We start from the raw sequence: 25,016 nt of genomic DNA, 5'->3' as shown, positions 1-25,016 counted from the left end.
GTCTTTTTGAATTAGTGGTTTTTTTTCCTGATATATGCCCAGGAGTGGAATTGCTGGGTCATATGGTAGCTCTATTTTTAGTTTTTTGAGAAACCTCCATATTGTTTTCCACAGTGGCTGCAGCAATTTACATACTCACAGTGTTAGGGGGTTCCCATTTCTCCCCTTCCTCTCCAACATTTGTTATTTGTGTTTTGTTTGATGATAGCCATTCTGATATGTGTGAGGTGATATCTAACTGTGGTTTTGATTTGTATTTCCCTGATGATTAACAATGTTGAACATCTTTTCATGTGACTGTTGGCCATCTGCATTTCCTCTTTGGGAAAATGTCTGTTCAGTTCTTCTGCCTATTTTTAAATTGGGTTGCTTGTTTTGTTTGCTTGTTTTTAAGATTTTTTTGATGTGGACCATTTTTAAAGTCTTTATTGAATTTGTTACAGTATTGCTTCTATTTCACATTTTTTGGGTTTTCTGGCCACGAGACATGTGGGATCTTAGCTCCCCGACCAGGAATCAAACCCACACTCCCTGCATTAGAGGGCAACATCTTAACCACTGGACCACCAGGGAAGTTCCTGGTTGCTTGTTTTTTTGATGTTGAGTTGTATGAGCTGTTTATGTATGTTGGATATTAATCCCTTATCAGTCATATCATTTGCAAATATTTTCTCCCATTCAGTAGGTTGTTTTTTCTGTTTTGTCAATGGTTTCATTTGCTGTGGAAAAGATTTTAAGTTTAATTAGGTCCCACTTGCTTATTTTTTATTTTATTTCCTTTTCTTTTGGAGATGGATCTGGAAAAATATTGCTGTGATTTATGTCGAAGAATGTTCTGCCTATGTTTTCCTCTAGGAGTTTTATACTATCTAGTCTTACATTTAGGTCTTTAATACATTTTGAGTTTAGTTTTGTATATGGTGTTAGAGAATGTTCTAATTTACTTCTTTCACATGTAGCTGTCCGATTTTCCCAACACTACTTACTGAAGAGACTGTCTTTTCTCCATTGTATATTCTTGCCTCCTTTGTCGTAGATTAATTGGCCATAGGTGGTGGGTTTATTTCTGGGCTCTCTATCCTGTTCCGTTGATCTATTTTTCTATTTTTGTGCCACTACCATACTGTTTTGATTACTGTAGCTTTATAGTATAGTGTGAAGCCAGCACAGCATCACTCTGCTTCATTCTATGGGTTAAGGTGAGTCACAGCCCCAGCCCAGACCCTGGGTGGGAGAGACTACACACGTGCATGCATACCAGGTGGCATGGCTCATGGGGGTTACCACACATGGACACCATCCTTGGCAGGCTATTGTGAAGCAAAGAGGTGGAGAGCCTCTTTCTCTACCCCTTCCCCAGATTTTGCTCCTTCAATGCAACCTCAGAGCAAAATGTCTAGAACCCCAATTACAGACTCCAGTGGTCCAGCTGTCCCAGGCCCTCAACCTAGACCTTCCAACATGATGACAAGGCTGTTCCAGTACCAGCCAAGTCCCACTCACTCTTCACATACAGGGAGTCCCCTCATGGGCTCACAGGATTGTCTGGAGCTGGACTTCCATTGCTTCCCCTCCAGACTTCCTAGACAAGTCTATATTTACTGACACCACAATTCAGACATTGTTCAATCCTCCCCCATCTTGCCCCATAATCAGCAAGACTCTGCAACTCCAAATCTCCCCTGGGAATTGGGGAATCATTATGGGGAGGCCCCCCTACTCGATACCACATCTTCTCTGAGCTTCAGCTCTAGAGTTTGGACTTATAGGTGACTTCCCCCCCTTATTTTTACCTTTTTATATTTTCAAATTTCCTATAATGAGTATGGACTCCTTTTTACTACAAAAAGGATATTAAAAAACATTTAAGAAGAGAATTCCCTGGGGGTCCACTGGTTGGGACTGCCGAGGGCACGGGTTTGGTCCCTGGTCAGGGAACTAGGATCCCACAAGCCTTGTGACTGACACGGCCAAAAAAAAAAAAAAGAAAACAAGTTTAAGAAGTACCATGGAAAGATGATGTTCAGGAAGAGTTAATGATATGGAAGAATGGTTATAATTTTTAATTATTCAAAAACAAGGTGCAATTTTACTATATATACATATATATAGTACATTTTAAAAATTTTATTTATTTTATTTATTTATTTTTGGCTGTGTTGGGTCTTTGTTGCTGCACGTGGGCTTTCTCTAGTTGCGTCAAGTGGGGGCTGCTCTTCATTGCGGTGGGCTTCTCATTGCGCTGGCTTCTCTTGTTGCGGAGCACGAGCTCTAGGCCCGTGGGCTTCAGTAGTTGCGGCTTGCGGGCTCTAGAGCACAGGCTCAGTAGTTGTGGCGCACATGCCCAGTTGCTCCGCGGCATGTGGGATCTTCCCGGACCAGAGCTCAAACCTGTGTCCCCTGCATTGGCAGGCAGATTCTTAACCACTGCGCCACCAGGGCAGCCCCTAGTACATATTTTTTAAACAACAGGACAAAATACACGTTGGCAGGCTACTTACCATGAAGTGAATGAAGCTTAAGCTCCAGGGCCCCTCACTTGTACAGGCTACTTTGAAGACCCTGGGAGGGGCTCTAACTATGCATTCCCAGGGTCATGTGTCTTTGCAAGTTTTGCAAAAGTGAGATATTTGAACCACAATTGGTTAAGATCACTGACTCCACTCTACCCGCCCCCGCACATTCTAAGTGTTCATGGAGAGACCCCAGGCATTTTTGTGGTCTGGCTAAGGGGAAGTTGCATAGGGGACATATTCAGTTTAGGTTTAGTGGGACACATCTAGAGGACCCACAATCCTGTACACATCCAGTCATGTGACTGCTAGCTCTCCCGGTGTCTGAATGGCTTCCGGGAATACCTGTGCCAATTCACCTGGGGCAGGTGTAAGGCCGGAGGTCAGATCATCATACAGACACGTCCCGTAGCACGTGTCAAAGGTTGGGCTCTTTGGAGGCAGATATTGAGATAGAGCCCGTGGTGCAAGAAGTTTACTGAGGATCGAAGCTTGGGAGGGGAAGGAGTGAGAACGTGAACTGCCACACAGGGCTGACACAGCCTTAGCCGACCAGGTGGAAGCTCTGGAGCGAGGTTTGTCCACGGGGGTGTCCTGTGAGCTGAGGGGCAGGGCCTTTATGCTCAGTGGCTGGGTGTGGCTGCCCTGGGAAGGGCATGACCTGGGATGAAGCAGCTCCCAGTGCATGGACAGACTGAAGTTACAGATGCTGTACCCTGACCTCCCTCTGCTCGGCTGACCAAGCTCTCCACAGCTACACGGGAAGTTCCTCCTCCAAGGGGATCCTGGTGGTGCATGGTTGGGTTTCATAGCCCATGCTCTTCGTACGCACACACCTCTCTCCCTCTCTCTCATATTTTGAGGGTTCTGATCCTGCAGGATTTCAGTCGGCCTTTCTTCTTGCTTTCCTTAGAAGAGGGAAGTTAGTAGGATGAACTGTAGCCATTGTCACTGTAGGCAGCCTCAAAGCTGCAAGGGATACCCATCCTCTCCCTCCTCCATTCTAGACTCCCCTCACCTTTAGTTACTGCCTCTGCTGGCTTTGATGGGGTTGCTGTACCCATTCATTTATGGTCATAATTGTGCAAGGGGCTACCAGGGGGCTCTGAGCAGATCACCCGAATTTTATGGAGTTGCAGCAGCGCTACCTCCTCTTGGTATTAGGGTCAATTTCCCTGTCAAGGTGGGGGCTTTTCTTGCCAGTTGGTGTCTGCCCATAAGAAGCCGGAAGTGCCCAGGCAGCATCTGTGGCTTACCATCCCATCGGACTCTTTTGTGTCCTTTGGTGGAAGAGTCCCCCTTTGGGGACCAGGACTCTAGCCCCGCAGAGCCCAGAGTTGCGGCAGCAGAAGTGATGGGATATCCCTTCCAAGATCAGGTTATAAAAAGACTGTGGCTTCCGCCTTGAGCATCTTCTCTTGCTTTCTTGCCCACTTGCTCTAAGGGAAGCCAGCTGCCATGGTATAGCTGCAGTAGGGTGAGGCCCACGTGGCAAAGGACAGATGTCTCGTGCCAGCAGCCAGAGAGGGCCCAAGGCCTACCAACAGCCATACCAGTGAGCCTGAAAGCCGATCGGCCCCAATCATCCTCCACTCAAGCCTTGAGATGACCACAGATGGTCAATGCCTTGATTTCAGAGCTCCTGAATCAGAGGCCCCCAGGCAAGCTGCAACCAGATCCCTGACCCACGGAAACAGCGAGGTAATGAATGTGCATTGTTTTCGGCTGCTAAGTTTGGGGGTGATGCGTTACCCAGCAACAGATATGATACATGGGACCACTCCTGCTTCCACCCCTTGGTGTCCAGGTCCATGCATTCTTCCTTGTGAGGACACAGTGCCAGGCAGAGGTTTAGGGCACACACCATCCTGGGGGATGGTACCCCATCTTGCCGAGCACTGCCTTTGAGCTGGCATTTCAGCTGCACCATCCACAGGCGGTGCCCTCACGTCACCCCTAGATGGCAGCTTCTGGGTGGTGTGGCGTGTGACATCGCCAGCGGTTCCAGGGGTCATGGGCCCGCTTCCTACTTCCTTTGCTGAGGAGTGGATCCTCCGGTGGGTTGTAGTATTACGGGGGATCCCGTGCTGGTAGACCAAGCACTCAGTAAGCTCTCAGCGTGTGGTGTCAACAGAGCTCTGCATGCAGGAAAGGCAGGTGTAAGCTGATTGGCAACTTGTTAGAGGCCCAATCCTTTGGCCCCTTGGAACACCACATTTGTTTTGGTTTTTGTTTTTTTTTTTGGGGGGGGGGTTGTGTGTGTATGTGTGTTTTGTTTTTTTTTTTTGGCCGTGCCGTGCTGCGCAGCTTGTGGGATCTTAGTTTTCCAATCAGGATCTAATCACCTGCTTTCTTGGACCCCCACCTCCAACTGTCACGGGATGGGTTCTCCAGAAGCAGATGCTACCAAGACGGTTTGGGGTATGAGATGTTTATTAGGAATCTGAACCTGTGGAGGGCAGAAGAGGAAGCAGGATTGGGAAGATGGAGAAGTCAGTGGTTACACAGGCCCAAGAAAGTCACGGCCGCATGATGCGGAGTTTGAGACTGAGTGTGGTCCACTAGCCTGTCCCTCTTCAAGGTGACATGGCCAGGCCTTGACACCCTATCTCACTCTCCGGCAGCAGGTATGGGCTTGGGTGAGGTGTGACGTTGGATGAGGAGTATCTCTGTAGCTGCCAGCTGGATCCTGACCACACTTCGGCAGCTGGGATGCATCTCTGTGTCTAGTGGGGCACAGACAGTGTGTGCAGTATAGAGGGCCAGAAGCTAGTGTGCAAAAAGTTCTTCCAACCATTAAGAGGGTAAAATGGTAGGTGGACGATTGGGTTCTCAGTGATGCTCCATAAAAATGGAAAATCTCTCCTGTGTCAATAGATTCAAAAACCCAGTGTATACAGTTATGGACACAGGATTCATTTTTGCGTTCATGGAACTCCAGTGAAGTAGAATGATCACAGTGCCTCTGTACCTCTGTGTGAAGCACAAACCCTGGTGGAGCTCAAACATCGCGTGGGTCTTTGGATGACGTTGCAGGCCTTATGTATCACTCCAGCACTGGTTTTCTGTGACTGGGTAACAAATTACCCCAAAACTTAGCATCTTAAAACAGCAAATATTCATTTTGGAATGAATATGTATTTTGGAAGGCCAGGAATTTGGGAGCGGCTCAGCTGGGTGCCTCAGGCTCAGGAAATATCATGAGATTAGGTAAATAAAAATCTAAAAAGTTTACAATTTTCCTGGTGCCAAAAGGGAAAAACACCCTCCCCCCAACACACCTTTTCTTTCAGCATTTCCTTCAGAGAACTTGTCATCTTAACTCCTTTCTCTGTCTCTTTCAGGCACGTAAATCTTTTTAAAAACTAAATAAGCCTCTTGCCAGTTTTGCATCCTAGGACTGTCCTTGGGGGGTATTGGAGCTGTCTCTTTGAAATGCAAACACCAAGGCTTCCTGTCTGTGTGGGAGTTTAGCCACTGTGCCTGGCTCACAGTCATAACTTCTTGCTTGTTGAAAAGATAAGTTTTCTCTTTTCTTTTGGACAAAGACAATTCATATATATGTAACGAGTCGTGTCTGCCTGGCTATATATTAATAAAAGGGTGAGATTTCTTTCTGTCCGAAATCTCTTTAGTGGATTGTCTGTGATGCACACCACAGTTTGGTTTGATCCTTATTCAATAGCAAAACTATTGTATTCTTTGCTATATTTTGAGCAGAGGTTTTACTGGGTTGGCCGGAGATTTTATTTTCAATTACATTTCCCCAATAGTTGCATTTAAGACATCAGTCGAGGTTGCATTCATCCAAAGGCTTGACTGGGGCTGGGATACTGCTTCCAGGACGGTTCACTCACACGGCTGTTGGCAACGGGCCCCAGTTCCTTGCTGGCTGTTTACAAGAAGACTCAGTTTCTTACCATGTGATCCTCTCCGCACGGTTGCTTGTGTGTCCTCCTGGCCTATAGCTGGCTTCTCTCAGAGTGACTGATGAGAGAGAAAGGAGGAAGCAAGAAGAACTTTTATGACCTACTTTCGGAAGTGATATGACATCACCTCTGTCGTATTCTATTTGTTAGAAGTGAGTCTCTAAATCCAGCTCACATTCAAGGTTGGGGGAGGGGATTAAGCTTCCCTCTTAAGGGAAGTGTCAATGAATTTGCGTATGAAAACCATGAAATACAACAAGAAGTGCCAACAAGCTAGTTAATTAGTGTCATCAATCCAAAAAGTATTACATTAGTCCTTGCGCAAGAAAACACCCTGAAAACTTGGAGCTTTTTTCTTTTTTAATAAATTTATTTATTTATTTTTGGCTGCGTTGGGTCTTCCTTGCTGCGCGTGGGGTTTCTCTAGTTGCGGCGAGCGGCGAGCAGGGGCTACTCTTCGTTGTGGCACACAGGCTTCTCATTGCGGTGGCTTCTCTTGCTGTGGACCACGGGCTCTTGGCTCGTGGGCGTCAGTAGTTGTGGCTCACGGGCTCTAGAGCTCAGGCTCAGTAGTTGGGGCGCGTGAGCTTAGTTGCTCCTGTGTATGTGGGATCTTCTGGGACCAGGGCTCGAACCCGTGTTCCCTGCATTGGCAGGTGGATTCTTAACCACTGAGCCACCAGGGAAGTCCCAAACTTGCAGCTTTTATATGAAATAACTTGATTGAGGTTTTCTGAATGTGACAACTGTCCTAATAATGTCCATGATATTACCAATAACAAGTTGAGAAGATGAAAGAAATGTTTCCAAACTATCAAAAGCATTTTTCAATTAACCATGATGGAGAAAACATAATTTTTCTATTCTCTCTATAGAAAATATTTCCAAATCATTGTTGGGGTGAGACTAGGCAAAATGGATAAAGGTGGTCAAAAGGTCAAATTTCCAGTTATAAAATAAGTCCTGAAGATGTAATGTACATCATGGTGACTATCGTTTATAATAATAGAGTCTTGTATATTTGAAAGTTGCTGAGAGAGTAGATCTTAAAAGTTCTCATCACAAGAAAAAAATTGTGTAACTATGCATGGTGATGGATGTTAACTAGATTTATTGCGGTGATCGTTTGCAATATATACAAATATTGAATCATTACATCGTACACCTGAAACGAATGTTTTATGTCAATTATATCTCAATAAAAAATAGAAAAAAATGGCAATGTTCTGCATTATTAAGGTTGTTAATCCCAACACACAGACATACAAAAAAATCATCGTCCTATGAAGAGGTGGCTGAAGAGTGTACAATGAAAAAAATGTAGGAAAAATGAGCATTACAGAAGTGCGCCAGTGAGTTAATTAATAAAAACATGTTTCATTTTCAGGATTTAGTGTTGTTTGTGGTATCTGTTGGAAGGGCTGACTTCATGCATTTTCACAGGGACAGAAGGTCCCATAATCAAGGCATAATGCTCTACCCTCATCTTCTTCAAACTCTTAATAATTTTACCTTTGGATTTATGTTTTGCAAGTGAGGTCCCATGAGACAATGGCACATGCAACGGAGACTTGGAGTCTTGGCTCCTGGTCGTTTGTCCCTCAGCGTGCCTGCTCCCCTGTGCCCTGGGAGCCCGGCCTCCTCCTCTCTCTCCTGCCCAGTGACCGCTGCATCTTCTGCTTACGTGGGGGCCAGGGTGCAGGTGCAATGTGGGTCAGAGTGGGTGGGGTTGAGCTCGTGTGCCCTGCGGCTTCTCTGAGCAGGACATGGTGATGGCTGTCCCACCTTTTAGCGGCCAACCTGGCAGGCGCAAGCCTCGTGCCCACCCCTGATCCAGGTACCTCATGTATCCTGGCACCGAGGCTGCAATACGCTTGATGTTGCCCTCTGCCATGGGTTGAGGTGGTAGAGGATGGTAAGGGGAGGTGCCTGGTTTCACCTCGCTGCCCCAGCAAGCTCAGCTGGAGGGAGAGGGAACCAGCAGCCATCAGGCCCATGCTGGTCCTCCAGCCAAGTCCAGGGCAAGACCCTGGCTCACTGGAGCAGTGGCACTGGCCCATCCATTATCCCACGCCCAAAGATGTGCTCCTTTGGCCTCCACTGTCCCTGGGGACCCCTTTTTCCTCCTTCCAACCTTCCTGGGTCTGGCCTGTGTTCATCTCTTCTGGCCAACTCCAGGCGCCCTCCATGCACAAGCCATAAAATACAAACTACACTTTCCGCGATTCCGCACCCGTGTTAAATGCTCTGATATTTGCACTCAAAACTGACATGGCTCTATATAAAGACAAACGGTAAAATTCATGATCATAGTTTAACATTTTCTTTTTTCTTTACTTAGAATGACATGAAGTCGAGAGAGACTGCAAAATAAAGGGAAAAGGTTTACATTTTAGAACCTTTAGCAGCAGGGTTTTTTTTTTTTCCTGCATTTAAACAATCAGGGAACCCCCGTTTTCATTTTGCACTGGGCCCCGCAAATTATGCAGCGTATCCTGTTCGTCCGCTTCGTTCCGTTAGTAATTTCTTATGATTTATTTTCACATCCTACAGAAATGTTCGTTTTCTACCTAATTTTGCACACTCTTTGTCAAAGAGAGTCCCCAGAATGGTAAAACCTTCAGATCCCGGCATAAGCCGCACCGTCCCCGAAACCCCAATATCCACCTTATCTTGAGTGATGCAATCACATTAATTTTTCCCCCCTCATACTTTTTCATACAGTAAGCCTATAGAGCTCTTAAGATCAGTGGGAGGGGAAAAAAAATCCTCCACAAGAGAGTGTCATTTCAAAACTTAAAGGAAATCGCTGGCACCCGAGGGGAAGCCGGAAACCCGGCAGGGGGAAGTTCGCAAGCAGTCGGGGTCCTGGGTAGGGGGCCCCGGAGCCTGCCCGCCCTCCCGGTCTGCTCCCGAAGCGTCCCCTTTAAGGGGCGGGGAAGGGGCGGGGCCTGGCGGCCGTCCGCTCTCCCAAGCTGCCCCGCGCGCGCGCCGGCAGTTCGGCCACGTCCCTGGCCACGTCGCGCTCGCTTTCGCCATCTTCGCAGCTTCCTGTCTGTGGCCGCCGCCGCCGCCGCCGCAGCCTGAGCCGCGGAGCCTGGGGACGCCGCGCAGACCGCCGCCGCCATGAACATCTTCCGGCTGACCGGGGACCTGTCCCACCTGGCGGCCATCGTCATCCTGCTGCTGAAGATCTGGAAGACGCGCTCCTGCGCCGGTAAGCGGCGGACGAGGCCCAGGAGAGGCTCGGGCATAGGGCCGGGTCTCTGGGAGGACCAGGCGACCTCGGCTGCCCCACGCCCCGCGGGCCTGCGCCGGCCCGACACACCCCCTCGGCCGGCCTGGCGGGCGGCGGGGCCCCGGGGGAGCCTGCGGCCCCTCGGGGTGGAAGCTCAGGCCGGGGTGAGGTGTCGCGGTGCTGGGCCCAGCTCTGCACTTGGTCGGCTCGCGAACTTGAGCCGTCGGAGCGGGGGAGGCGCCAACTGGACAGCGCGGGGCCTTGTTATCTCTGAAAAGTTTGGATGGGGGGGGCGGGGGTCCGGCAGGCGCGGCCTCCGCCCGCGGCTTTAGTGGGCGCTTCTCCGAGCGCCTGTTCTGGGGGTCCCGAGGTGCGGAGAGCCCGCGAATCAATGGGACGCGCGGGAGGAGGATGGGCAGGACGGCGGCGGCTCGGCCTGACGTGGCAGACTACCCAGCCCGGTAGGTGGGGCTGGTGTGGGGAGAGGTCACCCTGCTCCCCACCCTGCCCCTTCGAGGACTGGCCTTTACGTTAGGGTGTCCGGGCAGGCCTGTCCTTAGAGTCCTGCTCTAACACGCCAGCTCTCGGGTCCAGGATCACGCCTGCCACGGGAGGGGGTATGGGGAGGTCTCTAAGCGAATTTCTTGGGGCAGTTAATGCTGCTTTGAGGGACGATCTAGTTTGTCAAACTCCGAGTGCCTTCATCTAATAATGGGTTCTCTTCAACCTGCGGCGCGGCGCCGGGTACCGCCGAGGTCTCGTGTGGTCTCCTGTAATTCCTCACTCCACGTCACCAGTGAGTTGGCGGCTCGCTCCTCTGGAGTACACATTTCATGCTCACACTGCTGGGAGGCAGTGAGACAAATCTTTACCGGCTAGTAGTTGCGCGGTTTTGCATTTCATTAACCCTAAAAGCTTAAGAATGGCGAATTTTAAATGATTTCTTAAAATTACAGCGTCTTCCTTAAACATATTTTTGATGCCATGGCCTTAGTATAATAACGTTTGATGAATTAAAGAGCTTAATTTTTGCAGAGACAGTAAAAGATGGGGTCCCAAAGGACCTGGGTGGCAGAGATTCCATTTACGTGACTGATTTCTAAATATTTTCACCTGTCAAGGAACACCACATCTTTGGCTGCTGTCTTCAGGCCTCACCTGTCTCCCTGGAACATAGCTGAAATCCAGGAAGTAAGCAAAACCAAAAAAGACCTTTGAGCAATCAAAGTGGATGTTACAAAGTCCATGTACTGAAGCTGGTGTGTTTGGCTTGGAGGTGATCTCTCAATTTATGTATAGTTCTGAGAGGTTCAGTTGTATGATTTCCAAAGACAGCGAAGTAATTTCAGCGATTGTGATAGCTGACATTTAAACGCTTGCTATGTATTAGGTAGTGAGCTAAGTACCTTATATGGCTTATCCCGTGTAGTCCTTGAAATAACCTTATGAGGTGAGTGCTGTTGCCCCCATTCTGTGGACCAGGGAACTGAGGCTCAGGGAGGTGAGAAAATTAGTGCCAGGGTTGGAACACAGGTGATCAGTAACTCACAATTAAGGATTTGAATAAATATCTATTTGGCCTGAACAATTTTGTTTTAAATTATTCAAAATTATTCAGGTGAGTAGTTTAGGACATTTTCTGTTGCACTCAGGAAATGTTATTTTTTATCCCTGCTTTATTGAGCTGTAATTGACATATAACATTTTATTAGTTTTAGGTGTACAAGGTAGAAATTTGATATGTGTATTGTGAAATGATTACCACAGTAAGTTTAGTTAACACCCATCACCACACATAGCTACATTTTTTCTTGCCATGAGAACTTTGAAGATCTACTCTCTTAGCAACTTTCAAACATACGATACAGTGTTGCTAACTACAGTTAACCACTGTATGTTACATCCCCAGGATTTACCTTTTGACTACCTTCACCCATTTTGCCCATCCCCCCACCAGAAAATGTTACTGTTAATCTTTATTTTTGTATGAATCTCTTTGTATGAAAATCTTTGTGTGAATCTCTTTATCCTTCACACGTTCCTCAGAATCCCCTTCTCTGTCAAGTCATTCAATGTTGAAGCACGCGATCTCCTAAGTGTGTATCTAAACTAAGATGTTGGGGAGAAGTTAGTGCGATGCTGAATGTAGAACTCGTGAGGGAACCTTGAGTAATAGGAGAAAGTAAGGAGGTTTGCTATTTTGTTTGTTTTAAAACATTCATTTAGAACATTTTTAAATGTTCTCATTTGGGAGATTTAGGAGCATTTAGGAAAATAAAATACTTCAGCCAAAATAATAAGGAAGGTGGATAGGTGAGTTAAGTTTGTGTGCATTTGCCCAGTATCCCAATAGTTACTAAACTATCCTCTTTATCAGACTTAGGATCATTTCAGTTCTTATATGTGAGATTTCCTGGCCTTGTAAAAATCAAAATCACCAAGATCTTTTATTCAGAATTAAAGTCTGAATTTGACTAACTGCCTTGTTTTTTCCATCCTAATTTAAAGTTGTTTGGAGACTTTTGAAAGAGTAAGAATTTGATATGAGGTTCTCAACTAAAATAGGAGACGTGTACATTCAGGTTGTGTTTCTCACTTTGAAAATACTGGTATTGGGGTTCATTTTAGGATTTTGGCATTTGTTTTGAACACAGCTGCAGCTGCTACTTCCCTGGTAGCGCAGTGGTTAAGAATCCGCCTGCCAATGCAGGGGACACGGGTTCGAGCCCTGGTCTGGGAAGATCCCACATACTGCAGAGTAACTAAGCCCGTGCACCACAACTACTGAGCCTGTGCTCTAGAGCCTGCGTGCCACAACTACTGAGCCCGCTTGCCATAACTACTGAAGCCCACGCACCTAGAGCCTGTGCTCCGCAACAAGAGAAGCCACTGCAGTGAGAAGCCTGCGCACCGCAACGAAGAGTAGCCCCTGCTTGCTGCAACTAGAGAAAGCCCGTGTGCAGCAACGAAGACCCAACACAGCCATAAATAAATAAACAAACAAACAAATAAATAAAAACAAACATAGCTGCAGCTATAGAACCACGGGGCTTTTTCTCCTTAGGGTAAGGGATGAGACAGGTGAGTGAAGAAGATTCTGTTTTCTTGAACAACTGCCTTAAAGGACCTATTGTAAAGTGAGGGCAGGGGAGTTGATCTTGGTTTAGTTTGAACTGGCATTCTCCGGTGTCTGCCGTTGTCATGACAGAGGGGTACCCAAATGAAGTGTGAGTTCCTCATCTTCCTGAACTATGACTGCAGCTGGATCCACAGTATGCTCAAGTTGTCACTTTATTGTCTTCAACACTGACCTGGGTAGTGTTGGGAGAACAAGCCTTGGTTTGTAGGTGAAGGATTTCCTATCTACATTTTCCTGTAGGCTGATAGTTATTATTAGTACTGTATCTATTGTGCTTAAAGTACTAGTGGAGTTCTGAGCTCCAAGGCTCCCAGCCATCCTCCCCTAGTCCTCCCCTTCCCTCCTCCACCTATTGCTTAGATTGTTGTTAGCTGTTGTCATGTAAGTTGCAGACTTTTCATTCTCCTGAAGATGACTGTAATGTACAGTGTCCCTGCATTGCTTGTAATTGGACAGTTTTTATATATATGTGTGTATGTGTGTGTGTGTGTGTGTGTGTGTGTGTGTGTGTGTGTATATATGTATATATATATATTTACCTTTATATTTTGAACTTATTAGGAGGTAGTTTTTTTGCAATGAATGTATCTAATTTACAAAAAGCAGCCATTTTCTTGGCTCTTAAATGTGTTGAAGTTTTAGGTTTTAATATATTTCATCTTAAATTGTCTTAAGTAGTACGCAGTGTCTGGTATTTTGATTTATTGATTGATTTTTGTAGTTGCTTTTCCAGATGTGGGGAGTTTTTTCCCTCTTTCTGTTTTGTTTTTTTTTTGTTTATTAAAGTGTGGTTGGTTTACGGTGTTTTGGTTTCAGGTGTACAGCAAAGTGATTCATATATATATACATATATATGTGTGTGTGTGTGTATGTGTATACATATATATTCTTTTTAAGAATCTCTTCCCTTATAGATTATTATAAGATATTGAGTATAGTTCCCTGTGCTATACAGTATGTAAAACTTTTTGTAAAACTTGTTGTAAAACTTGTTGTGACAGTTTATATTTTTGAAGCACATGGAAAAGACCTCCTCTTTTATTGTCACTGAGTACTTCAGGAAGCTTTTGCCTCACATTCCCAGCTCCCTCTTGGTAGCAGCTGTCACCTTTGTTCTTTTGAGTGCCAGTCTTGTGAGTAATCATTGCTCTCACTTACTGACCACCCACCATGTGCAAGGCACTGGGGACACAGTCCAGAGCAGCAGCTTGTTGCTGTCAAAGTTTCTGCTCTCAAGAAAGCTGCAATTTAGTTGAAATAATAAGACATATATAAAAAGATAAAAACACAGGGTATCAAACCATACAGGCAGTAAATCCTATGGATGTGAAGTGGCAAGACCCTAGGGAAGGCTCCCTTAATTTCCCAACAAGGAGGGTATAAGACCTCTATGAGGAAAAGTATGAAACTTTGCTCATGGACATAGAAGGTGACCTTGAATGTATGTTCATACCAATGTCCTGGATAGGACCAGGCAGGCTGGTGAGGAAGCAAGATGATTTGTCTCCCCAGATTAACTTACTAATTCAGAATATCATCAAAGTTAAAAGATAATAAACTGAGAGAAGTAATCTGCAATATATCTAAGTGACAAAAGGTTAATATCCATAATAAAATACTCCTACAAATTAAAAAAAACAATCTGATAGATAAATGGGCAGTGTTGGCAGTTCACAGAAGAATAACAGAAGGCCAGTTAAACATGAAAGAATGCCTTGCCTCACTAGTAGTTAGGAACCTGGATATTAAAATAGCAGTGCACGCCATCATTTGCTGCTGGGTGGGAAAAAGTCAGAGGTTTACAAGATCTAATGTAGGCAAGGGTGTGAAGTAAGGCGTATTCTCATCTGGTGTTAAGGAATATGTAAATTGGCACAGCCTATGTAGAGGAAATTTGACAGTATTTCAAAACAAAGTGTTTATTTTATCCCAGCATTTCTAGGGAATTTGAACTACAGAAATTGTCTTATATGTGAACAAACTATATATAGGTATAAAGATGTTTGTTGTACATAAATAAATACAAAACACTGTTTATAGATACAAAGATGTTTTTATAAGAACAAAAATTGTACACAACCCAAATGTCCATTAGTGGAAGGGTCACACAAATGACACTATGGAGCACTATGCAGCCATTAAAAAGAATGAGCCAGAAGTATTAACAGGAGAAGGTATATCTGAAACACTGAGTTAACAGAGCAAATTGTAAAGCGAGAGATGGTATGGCCCCATTTTAAGGGGCAAACGTGTGGGTACACATATAAATACACATATGGAAAGCGGCTTTAACAAAAAGCCTGGAACATTGCACTTAAAATGGAGGTGGGAGGGGTGTGAAAAAGGTCCTTTTGATTTTTATTCCATGTATGTTAGTCCAGTTGTTATTTTTAATAAAATAACATGGATTTCTCTGAAAACAAGAAAAGATGGCAAAGCAATACATAGTAATAGCTGTCATTTATTGAGCATTTGCAGCATGGCAGGTATAGTCAAAACCACGTTTTCCAATAGTCCCACAATTTGGCATAATTTGTCCCCATTTGACAGCTGCAGAAAGTGAGGTTTAGGGGGGCCAAGAATGCAATGGGCCCTGACTTACCCGGTGCATTCAAGGGCTGAGCTTGAACCCAAACCTTCTGGCCCCAAAGCCTCTGTTTCCCCAAGTCCCAAGAGCTGTGTTATGAGTCAGGTGCTGACTGTTGGGCTGCTGGTTCCAGGGTAAGTTAATGGCCTTTAGGAGAGCATCTGGATCCTTTGAGACAATGGGGCAGAGCATGGTGCCTGGGACCCTTGTTGAATGCGGCCGTGCAGATTATCCTGGTAGTCTGACCTACAGTGCTTGGTTGCATCCCAGCTGTTGCCAGGACAAAAATAATTCATTGAACGCTTTTCTTTTTGGTTGAGGGCTTTGTTCTATAAATACAATGGGAATATGAGAAGTGCAGCTTTTAACCAGCTTAATTTAAAGTAACATACAGTGGAGTATTTAGTTGTAGGCTTTTATTAAACTTAACTTGGCCCAGTGGGAAAAGACAGGAATGGTGTTAAGTTTAATGACTGGTTTCCATTTTACAAGCTATACTCCTTACTCTGGGTATTTGGTGCATTTGGTATGGGGATGTGGCTGTTACAGAAACATTTAGAGTGAGTGTTCTTGAGAGCTCGTTACCAATAGCGTTCGCATGCTTCGGTCTCGACACCGAAACTGACCGTGGGAGCCCCTCTGGCTTATAGCAAGTATTCCCCCTGGAAGGAGATTCCTGCCCCTGCCTGATCTGTCTTCAGCTGGGATCCCTGCCTTCCCGGGAAGACAGAACAGTTTTTCTGTTTTAAAGGGAAAAGCTGCTACCTGCTAATCAGGATCCCAGGCCAGGAAGAATAGGGTAAAACTGTGTAAGCACACTCAGGTTTCCAGCATGGCGGTTCCTGCATGGATTCTGCACCACGGGACAAGCTGCAGGCCACTCGCTGCCTGTCCCCTGCTCCTCTGCCCCACCCTCTGGCTGGCAGTAAATTAGGGCAGAGCCCAGAGCATGTCGCCTATTTACAGTCATAGAGACACAGTATGACTTAGAAACTCTTTGGAAGTGTTACCCCAAAATACCATAAAATGAGAGTTTACCCCCATGACATGAAAATAAAATGAATTGCATTTTCTTTTTTCCATTTGCTCATTCATTCAGCAAGTATTTTCTGGGCCCTGCTGTGTGTCAGGCCCAGTGCTCAGCACAGAGAACACGAAGTGGAATAAGGCATGACCCCGGCCTTTGGAGATCTCTGTGTCTGGTGGGGGTTTGGGGGAGAGGGAGACAGGCAACCAGGTAATCACAGTGTATTTATAAGCACTGTAACAGGAGCTAGGGCAGCAGCTGGCATGAAGTAGTTCCCAGTATATACTTGCTGAATGAATAAACAGCAATGAGGGAGGGTGTCTTCAAAGACGACTTCCCAGAGGAAGTGATGTGAATTGGGTCCCAAAGGGGAGTGGTAAAAGCAATATGATAGTCCCTGATGTTTAGTATAGGAATGCTGAAAATGAGGACATTAGAATAAACCCTTTACAACAAAATTTGCCCATGTGTATTCCATAATTTTTTATTTAAAATATTGGAAAGAACCGTATAGAAAATGAACTGGAAATTTCTCACTCAAGGCTTCAGCAATCACCAAACGTGAACTGCATGCTCCCTGTCCTTTTTCCCCCATCTTGTCTTCGCTCTCCCATCTTCTCTATGTCAATGGCAGCCTCATTGTTTCTCCTTTGGAACACTGATCTTTGATAAGAAAAAAAAGTCCCTATTACTGGAGAAAAGACTAGAAGGGGCAGGCTGACTATCTGTATCTCCACCTTTGGCGCTTGAAATTGGTTACTACTGATGGATCCAGAGGGATAGAGTCAACTTTTTCTTCGGTTTCTATTTAGGTATTTTTGTGAATAGGTTGGAACTGCAATTATGCATGTGTAGAAAGTAACATTTTTAGATCCAGGCTTTTCGCTTCAACAGGCTTTAAAATTGTTTTGTAAAGTAGTGTTGTTTGTAAAATATCATTTAAAACAATGTGATTTTCACATTCTGGAAGAATATTGCTAATGATTTGGCTGCAGTGACATTTCTGCTAAATACAAACTTGCTTAAATGTCTGATGGTGTGAAGTTTGCAATGTAGGTGAGGTTGGGCCGGTTCTGACACCTAGTAAGACTCAGTTTCCTTAATGAATTCGCTCTTTCTCCAACCTCTGAAACCCACAGTTCACAGTCTGTTGTCACACAAATATTTGGCCAAATCCAGATGTCGGGTACACTCCACCTGATCTACTAGATGTCCCCGGCTGTGTCTCCATGTGCCACAACAGTGCTCTGGAGGGAGAAACAGTTTCAAAATGTGAAAACAATAGAAGACTGCTCTTTGGGGGACTAGCAGGTTCCTACCCTCTTGTTGCCATAGCATCCAGGAGCATTTTTATGTGAGTCTGAGATTGGTTGTGTGATTCCTCTAAGAGAACTTCTTTTAAAGTTTTTAACCTGTCCCAAGTAAATGCTGCCCTCACAAAAGAAGTCACCTTGGGAGGCCAATCCAGGAGGATTACTGCTCAAACTCTGCCCTGAAACACTGTCCCCCACAGGGTTCCTTAATCCAGGTAGATTCCAGCTCCATCCTCGAAAGATTTGTCACCACGAGACATTGTTTTAAAATGGAAAGATGCTAAAGGTAACAGACAAGTTACAACACTAAGTAACAGCAGGGTTTTTGAAATAAATTTCTTCCTGCTTAGACATATTTGAGAAGTTTAATGTTCATTTGAACAATGCACATCCTGGTATATTGGAGCTGGCATAATTAAGTCACTTTCTATGGTCACCCATCATAGTAAGACAGAAAAGTTGTTAGAACCTTCCCAAACGGTTATGTTCAAGAATGTTAAGGGAAAGAAAACCTGAAACTGCTGTCATTTATTTAGAGTCATCCCGACCATCAGCCTTGACCCCTGGTGTCCCACGTTCCTGCGTTTCCTGCACGGTGTTGTCTACAAAAATCATAAAGCTCTTGGAGGCATTTCTAATGCTTTCCTTTTGTTTCTTTAGGTATTTCTGGGAAAAGCCAGCTTCTCTTTGCACTGGTCTTCACAACTCGTTACCTGGATCTTTTTACTTCATTTATTTCATTATATAATACGTCTATGAAGGTATGGTGTGGCATCCAGTGGAATGTATTTTATCCGTAATTCACAGACCTATGGAAACTGTTAAATTTATGTCACCTGTGCACTTAATTAAACATCTTCAAGAATAATGTCTAAATATGCTGTTCTTGTTGTAGGCACTTTTAGACCACCTAGTACATATAAGAAGGAATAGTTACCTTTAGGCATAATTTTTTCCTACATCAAAGCAGTATCTATTTAATGAAAGTGCTTCACACTTAGAGATTTCTTAGTCTTAAGTTCCTCAACTATGATAAAGTTCTAAAGCTCTTGAAAACCTTATAAGAAAGAGGGGTGACTATCATGTTTTCAAGCAGTGGGAAATTATAGACTCCCTGGGAAACCCAGCAAGTTGGTTCAGAACGAGAAGCGAAAGCCGGGGCTCCTCGCCGCACAGCCTTGTCCTGCTGCTCTGGGAGGGCCAGGCTGTGCCATCTGGGTGTCACTTGTGCTGTGCTGAAGCAACAGCTGCACCATAATTTACTTAATATGGATTTTAAACCCTTTAACTTGTCCTAAGTATTAGTATCCATGACACCTTTGGTGTCATATATCCCCGCATGAAAACAAATGTATAGCTCTCAAAATACAAAATGTTTGTATACCACCCAGCCTCTTGTGTGCCACTGGTGGTACGCGCTCCACGCTTACGGCAGCCTCAGTTCTTTCCCACAGGCACTGACCTCACACTTGGTGAGCACCGCCAGGGCGCAGTGAGGGTGGGGCAGACAGCAAGCAGCACTCCGTCTGGCAGCGGAGAGCAGACTATCATAGCAGCACTAAATGGATGACTGCGGTGTGTGATTGGTGCCATGAAGGAAAGTATGGGGCTCTCAGCATGTGTAAAGGATGTCTGATTTCATTCATTCATTCTTCAAATGCTTAACTGCACCTGCGTGCTGGGCACTATGGTAGGCACTTGGTTATTGGTACCCAGGGAAGCAATGTTTAAAGCCATGGGTATGGTATTTAAAGCAACTCCCCCCAACACTTTGTGTTCAAAAGCATTTTTATAAGCACAGGTCAAAGTAGACAAAGCAGTATTTGAGCCTGTGGTCTTTACTAAGAAGCAAATTTGAGTTACCTGTAATCATTCCATTCTTTATTACTAAGTGATGGGAGCGTCATTATCAGGAAATAATTAGCTCCCTTAAAAATGGCTAGGTCCGGGAATTGCCGGCAGTCCAGTGGCTAGGACTCTGCGCTTTCACCGCCAAACTGCCAGGGGCCCGGGTTCGATCCCTGCTAGGGGACTAAGGTCCCACAAGCTGCATGGCGCTGCCCAAAACAGAAAGCCTAGGTCTTTGCTTGCTGTGCAGGCAAGTTACAACTGTAGATACTGGAAGTGTATGAGTGAGAGTCCCCTTATCCCCAGGACGCCTAGCTTTCAGAGGAATCCTTACTTGCTTAATTGTTGCTTCCAAACATAATGTCTTGAAAATCAGGGCAGTGAGAGCCAAGTTTTATGTGCTCATAGCTTTTTACTTTAAATGCCAAGCACTGGTGAGAGGAGAAAAGCAGCTGCTTTTCCCAGTGGCTGCTAAGCCTTTATGGGCGCAGTCTGGGCTGGCTGCAGGAGTGGGGCTGGGGAGGGACCCCCGGCCACCGTGTGCCTTCACAGGATGTTCGGGGGGGGGCTCTGTACATAGGTGTGTGTGTGTTTTGTTTATACATGTGGATTATATGTTATTTTATTCATATACATACATGCATATATTTTCATGTGGAGAGAACTCACAGTATAAGATACTGACCTTCCTTGATTTTGCATTGGGGAGGGGAGTGTGTGTGTTACTTCTTGGTGTATGGGTATCGTCAACAATTTTAATATTGACGTTGTATTGCCTATTTATTTGCAAATGTAACTTCATGATAAGATGCCAGGGACAGTTTAGGTCTTTGTTTTGTTTTGTTTTTAAGTGTATGTGGACTGGATGCTTGCTCTCATTTTTCTCTGAAGTTGTTTTGCCCAAATGTTTTCCTAATCAGGTTTCATAAGTTGCCTTTCCTGGAGAGAAGTGGCACCAGGCCACGCGGCTGACATCCTGGTTGTCTATGTTTATAGGCTGGAATTGCCGTTTGCTTCTTGAGCCTAAAATTCTGCAGTCTGAAAATTGGTGTAATTTCAGAATATCAGACTTTTCCTTGGGTTCAGATGAATATATAGTGTTTTACCTTTTGAATGTGAAAGACGAACATGTAGGCAGCAGTATTTTACAAATTACCACTTAGTTTGGTTTTGCTTTTGTTATGTTACCAGGCAGAATTTCATAGCAGCAATATATAAGTTAAAACCATCATTGCAAAGTTTAACATGAGTTACATTGTTTATCTTATCTTTAGATAAGGCACTAGCTCAGAAATATCTTCATGCTGTAAGGAAGTGCCTTGGTTTTGAACTGCATTGAACTTCCCGTTCACTTTTTTTCTAAAGCTACCATCTAATAGTTTAAAAGAGATTAAAAATACGTTCTTTGCAGTCTCTTACGTAAAGTTAAACTTAACACTTAACATATGATCCAGCAATCCCACTTGTAGGTATTTACCTAAGAGAAATGAAAACTTACGTTCACACAAAAGCCTGTACACAAATGTTCACAGCAGCTCTCCCCACCATCTCCCAAGCTGGGAACAACCCACCTGTCCTTTAACTGCTGGGTGGATGAACAGCTGTGGCACCCAGACATGGGCTGTTGCTTTGAAATATGGGGGGACCAGTTCTTAATACACATGACAACACAGTTGGATCTCAAATCGTTATGCTAACTGAAAGAAGCTGATCTTAAAGTTGACATATGGTTATGATTCTATTTATGGAATGGAATTCTAGAAGAGGCAAAAACTGCAAGGACCAGGAACTCATCAGTGATTGCCAGAGGTTAGGCTGGGAGAAAGGCTTGACTCTGCAGGGGCAGCATGAGGGAATTTGGGGTGGCGGAGGTGTTAGGACTGGTCTGTGTCTTGATTGTGGTGGTGGTTATATGACTTATAGAACCGTATATCCCAAAAAAGTATATATTTTAAATTTTAAAAAATATATATATACACATATGTGTGTGTGTGTGTGTATGTGTATACATATGGACGATGTAGACAGCCAAGAGAGTGTGAGCAATTTTAAGATATTGATGACCCAGTATTTTTTTTTCTTTGTAGCTTATCTACATTGCCTGCTCCTATGCCACAGTGTACCTGATCTACATGAAATTTAAGGCAACCTACGATGGAAATCATGATACTTTCCGAGTGGAGTTTCTGGTGGTCCCTGTGGGAGGCCTCTCGTTTCTAGTCAATCATGACTTCTCTCCTCTTGAGGTTAGTTAAGAGGCTATTTAGTAATCCTGTCTGGTTCCCTAGGGAAATAGACCCGTTTGCAGGTAATGGGGTTCTGTTTTGGTTTGGTTTCTTGAGGGGCGGGGCGGTGGGTTGGCAGACATACATGGTTTGGTGTAAATAAATCGTGGGCAGGAATTAAGCACCCAGGTTAGACACCTCTTTGGGTGTCTCTGACTCTCCTTTAGAATATAAACTTGGCTTCTGTGATTCCAAGCACAGTGCACTGCCTGTCCGAGTGTCTGAAGCACACGGTCTTCTCCCCGCTCCCACTCTTCGTGCGCGGGCTTCGCTCATTGGTGCCATCTGCGAATCACCTAAGCAGCGTTGCTTCAGTCCTCGTCTTCAGGAAGCGCAGTTAGCGTGGTGCCCCAGCGCTCCTATGCGCTCCGCCCACCCCTGAGCGTCCTGGGCTTGATTCAGTTACCGCACTGACGGTGGTCATCTGATGGTGCAGGGAGCGCCTGGGTTTTGAAACACTTCAGGGACTACTCACAAGTCCTCCTTTCGTCATCGTGAATGAAGTGCTGTGTTGGGCAGAGAGTTTGCATGATTACAGCTCTGACTTCCTACCCCTTTGATTTAACCATGCTAAAAGCCTGAAGGGTAAGAAAAATAGTGAGACGATTTAAATAGCCTGGAAAGGAGACCCAGTTGGTGAGGAAAAACAGCAGTGAGGGAGTGGAAGGACCCAGTCATCAGTCCTGTCAACCCTGGCAGAAAGCAGAAATTAGGGACCCTAGATTCGGAGTGGGATAAGCTGACGCAGGAGAAGCAGCATACACGTAGAGTCCCAGAAAATTGAAGAATGCAACGCTGGAGAGACAAGGTGATGAAAGTCCAAGAGGTAGAGCTGTGCAGGTTGTCCAGCCTGTCACTGGGAGCGTCGTGCCTTTTATCTGTGGCTGAAGTTTCTGTGATTTATTAAATTGCAAAGCTACTCTGGCCTGGGCTCTGATGCCAGATTCCCCACTCTGTGCTACTTCACAGTAAAGCAAGAGTGTTTCCTGTGAACTCATGGCGGGCACTGGATGCTGACCAAAGCGTGCTGTTTCTCTTACAGATTTTGTGGACCTTCTCCATTTACCTTGAGTCAGTGGCTATCCTACCACAGCTCTTCATGATCAGCAAGACCGGGGAGGCCGAGACCATCACCACCCACTACCTGTTCTTCCTGGGCCTCTACCGTGCTTTGTATCTTGTCAACTGGATCTGGCGCTTCTACTTTGAGGGCTTCTTTGACCTCATCGCTGTGGTGGCCGGCGTTGTCCAGACCATCCTATACTGCGACTTCTTCTACTTGTACATCACAAAAGGTACATTGGGCTGCGTCCTGCCAGCTTTGTTGTACGGCCGTGTGTTCTTCTAGGGGCTCTCCTTGCCTCGCATGCTCCTAATCTGACACTTGCTCAGAAAGCAGAACTGGCTTCAGAGGAACCTTTTAATGACTGTCCAGTTAAATTCTCGGTCAGGGTTGTCAGGCTTTTTTTTTTTCTTTTTCTGTAACTTTATTGTTTTCTACAATGACACGTTTTCATTGTAAAATCAGTCAGAACTAATGATTCTGAAAACAATCACCCAGAATCCTACCACTCAGAGATAATCATTGTTAACGCTTCAGTAAATGTAATCATTTAATGATACATGATTTCAACTAAACATGTTATTCTATAATCTGCTCTTTTCCCCAGACATCTACATAATTTTTAATAGCGATAGAGTATTATGTGGATTACCATAATTTACTTACTCAGCCCCCTGTTCATGGGTGTTTGGGCTTAAAAATCCAGTGCTTATATCAGCATCCTTGTATGTGTATATTTTTGCATTTGTATGAATAGAGGATGTGTGAACGTCACAAAAATCTGATGAAAGCCATGGTCCTTGCTGAGAAAAAAATGCACAGTTAGACATATTCACACAAATTTATGCGTAGAGTTTTAGGGAATTCAGGAGCTTCTGAAACCCAACCACAGATCCCAGGCTAAGAATCCTGGCTATGCAATAAAATTCCTAATGGTGGAATTGCTAGTTATAAGGGCATATGTATCTTATCTCCTTTTTTAACATCCAAAATATCATAACAGTTATATTTCAGTATATGTTAATTAGGGAAGAAAGTCATGATAAAAAAAAGCTGCTGTGAATTTAGTGACAATTTCAATTGAATTACTATTTTTAAATTCAATTGCTGTGGCATCCAGATACATGAAGAAAATTCCGGTCTGTGTGTGCATGACACTTCCATAGTTCAGAGGGCTTTGTTTATTGACACCAAAATCAGACGCCTGTTGGTTGCCAGAAGCTTATTTCCTTGGACCTTACTATGTAGTATCTTGTATGACAGACTTCTGGGAATGGGAAGGAGGAAACTGTAAGCTTGTCAGGATCAGTAACCTTTTGTTTTTTTCTCCCTCTCTTGAAAATTCTAGTACTCAAGGGAAAGAAGCTCAGTCTGCCAGCGTAAGTGCCAAAGACCATGACCAGCATCTGTCCTTCAGGGTGCTCGGACAGAATTCTTACCACAGCAAAGGCACAAGATGCTTCATATGGAAAATCAGAAACTTAACTCTTTTGTTGCAGATAGTCATCTATGGCTCTGTAAGAACCCAGAGGGAAAGAACCAGAAGGTTTCTGTTCAGTGCATCTTGCCTTATCTTTTTTTATTACTATGTACAAAGATTTTTTTACACAAAGAAACTTAATGCTGTATTAATAAAGTCAGTGTGTAGCTTCAATTGGGATAGTTGCAAAAGTGAAGATTTTGTGAGGAATAAGTGCAAACTTTTTTTTAAATTCTTTGAAATTGTTGATTCTTTGTGTCTGCGATGAAATCATACTCCTTGACAATTGGTAGATTATATATTCCTCCATCTATCAAACTTGCATTCCACTATATTTATTTTTTTGCCAAGAGATGAGTTATCTTTGTTTGAAATCTGAGACACTGTGTCCAGTTTGGTACATCTGTTCAAATCACTTCCCACCTGATGTGGAAATCCTTCCTTGGACGTCACAACACTACATTTAAGGCTGGTAAGGGTGACTTGAAAGTCTTACGGTTTTCATTGCCAAAATTTTAAGATTCTGAATGTCGATGGAGTCTCATTTAGGAGTCAGCAAAGGTGCCTGCCCTCCTCCCCTACTAAGAAGTGTCA

At 44.6% G+C, this 25,016-nt stretch overlaps 1 protein-coding gene across 1 annotated transcript; it reads left to right on the top strand.

Moving 5' to 3' along the window:
* The first annotated feature begins 9,445 nt into the window (after positions 1 to 9,445).
* On the top strand, positions 9,446 to 24,596 carry KDELR2 (KDEL endoplasmic reticulum protein retention receptor 2). The gene is made up of 5 exons (XM_060032452.1): positions 9,446 to 9,659; positions 18,407 to 18,507; positions 21,682 to 21,840; positions 22,922 to 23,174; positions 24,291 to 24,596. Exons 1-5 carry the CDS (start codon positions 9,569 to 9,571, stop codon positions 24,323 to 24,325), a joined length of 639 nt encoding a protein of 212 aa, XP_059888435.1. The 5' UTR covers positions 9,446 to 9,568; the 3' UTR covers positions 24,326 to 24,596.
* The last annotated feature ends 420 nt before the right edge of the window (positions 24,597 to 25,016 follow it).

The sequence above is a fragment of the Delphinus delphis genome, chromosome 15, assembly GCF_949987515.2.
Source record: "Delphinus delphis chromosome 15, mDelDel1.2, whole genome shotgun sequence".
Taxonomy (NCBI): Eukaryota; Metazoa; Chordata; class Mammalia; order Artiodactyla; family Delphinidae; genus Delphinus; species Delphinus delphis.
Note: the sequence above shows the minus strand (reverse complement) of the source record. Positions and strands in the feature narration are given on the sequence as shown.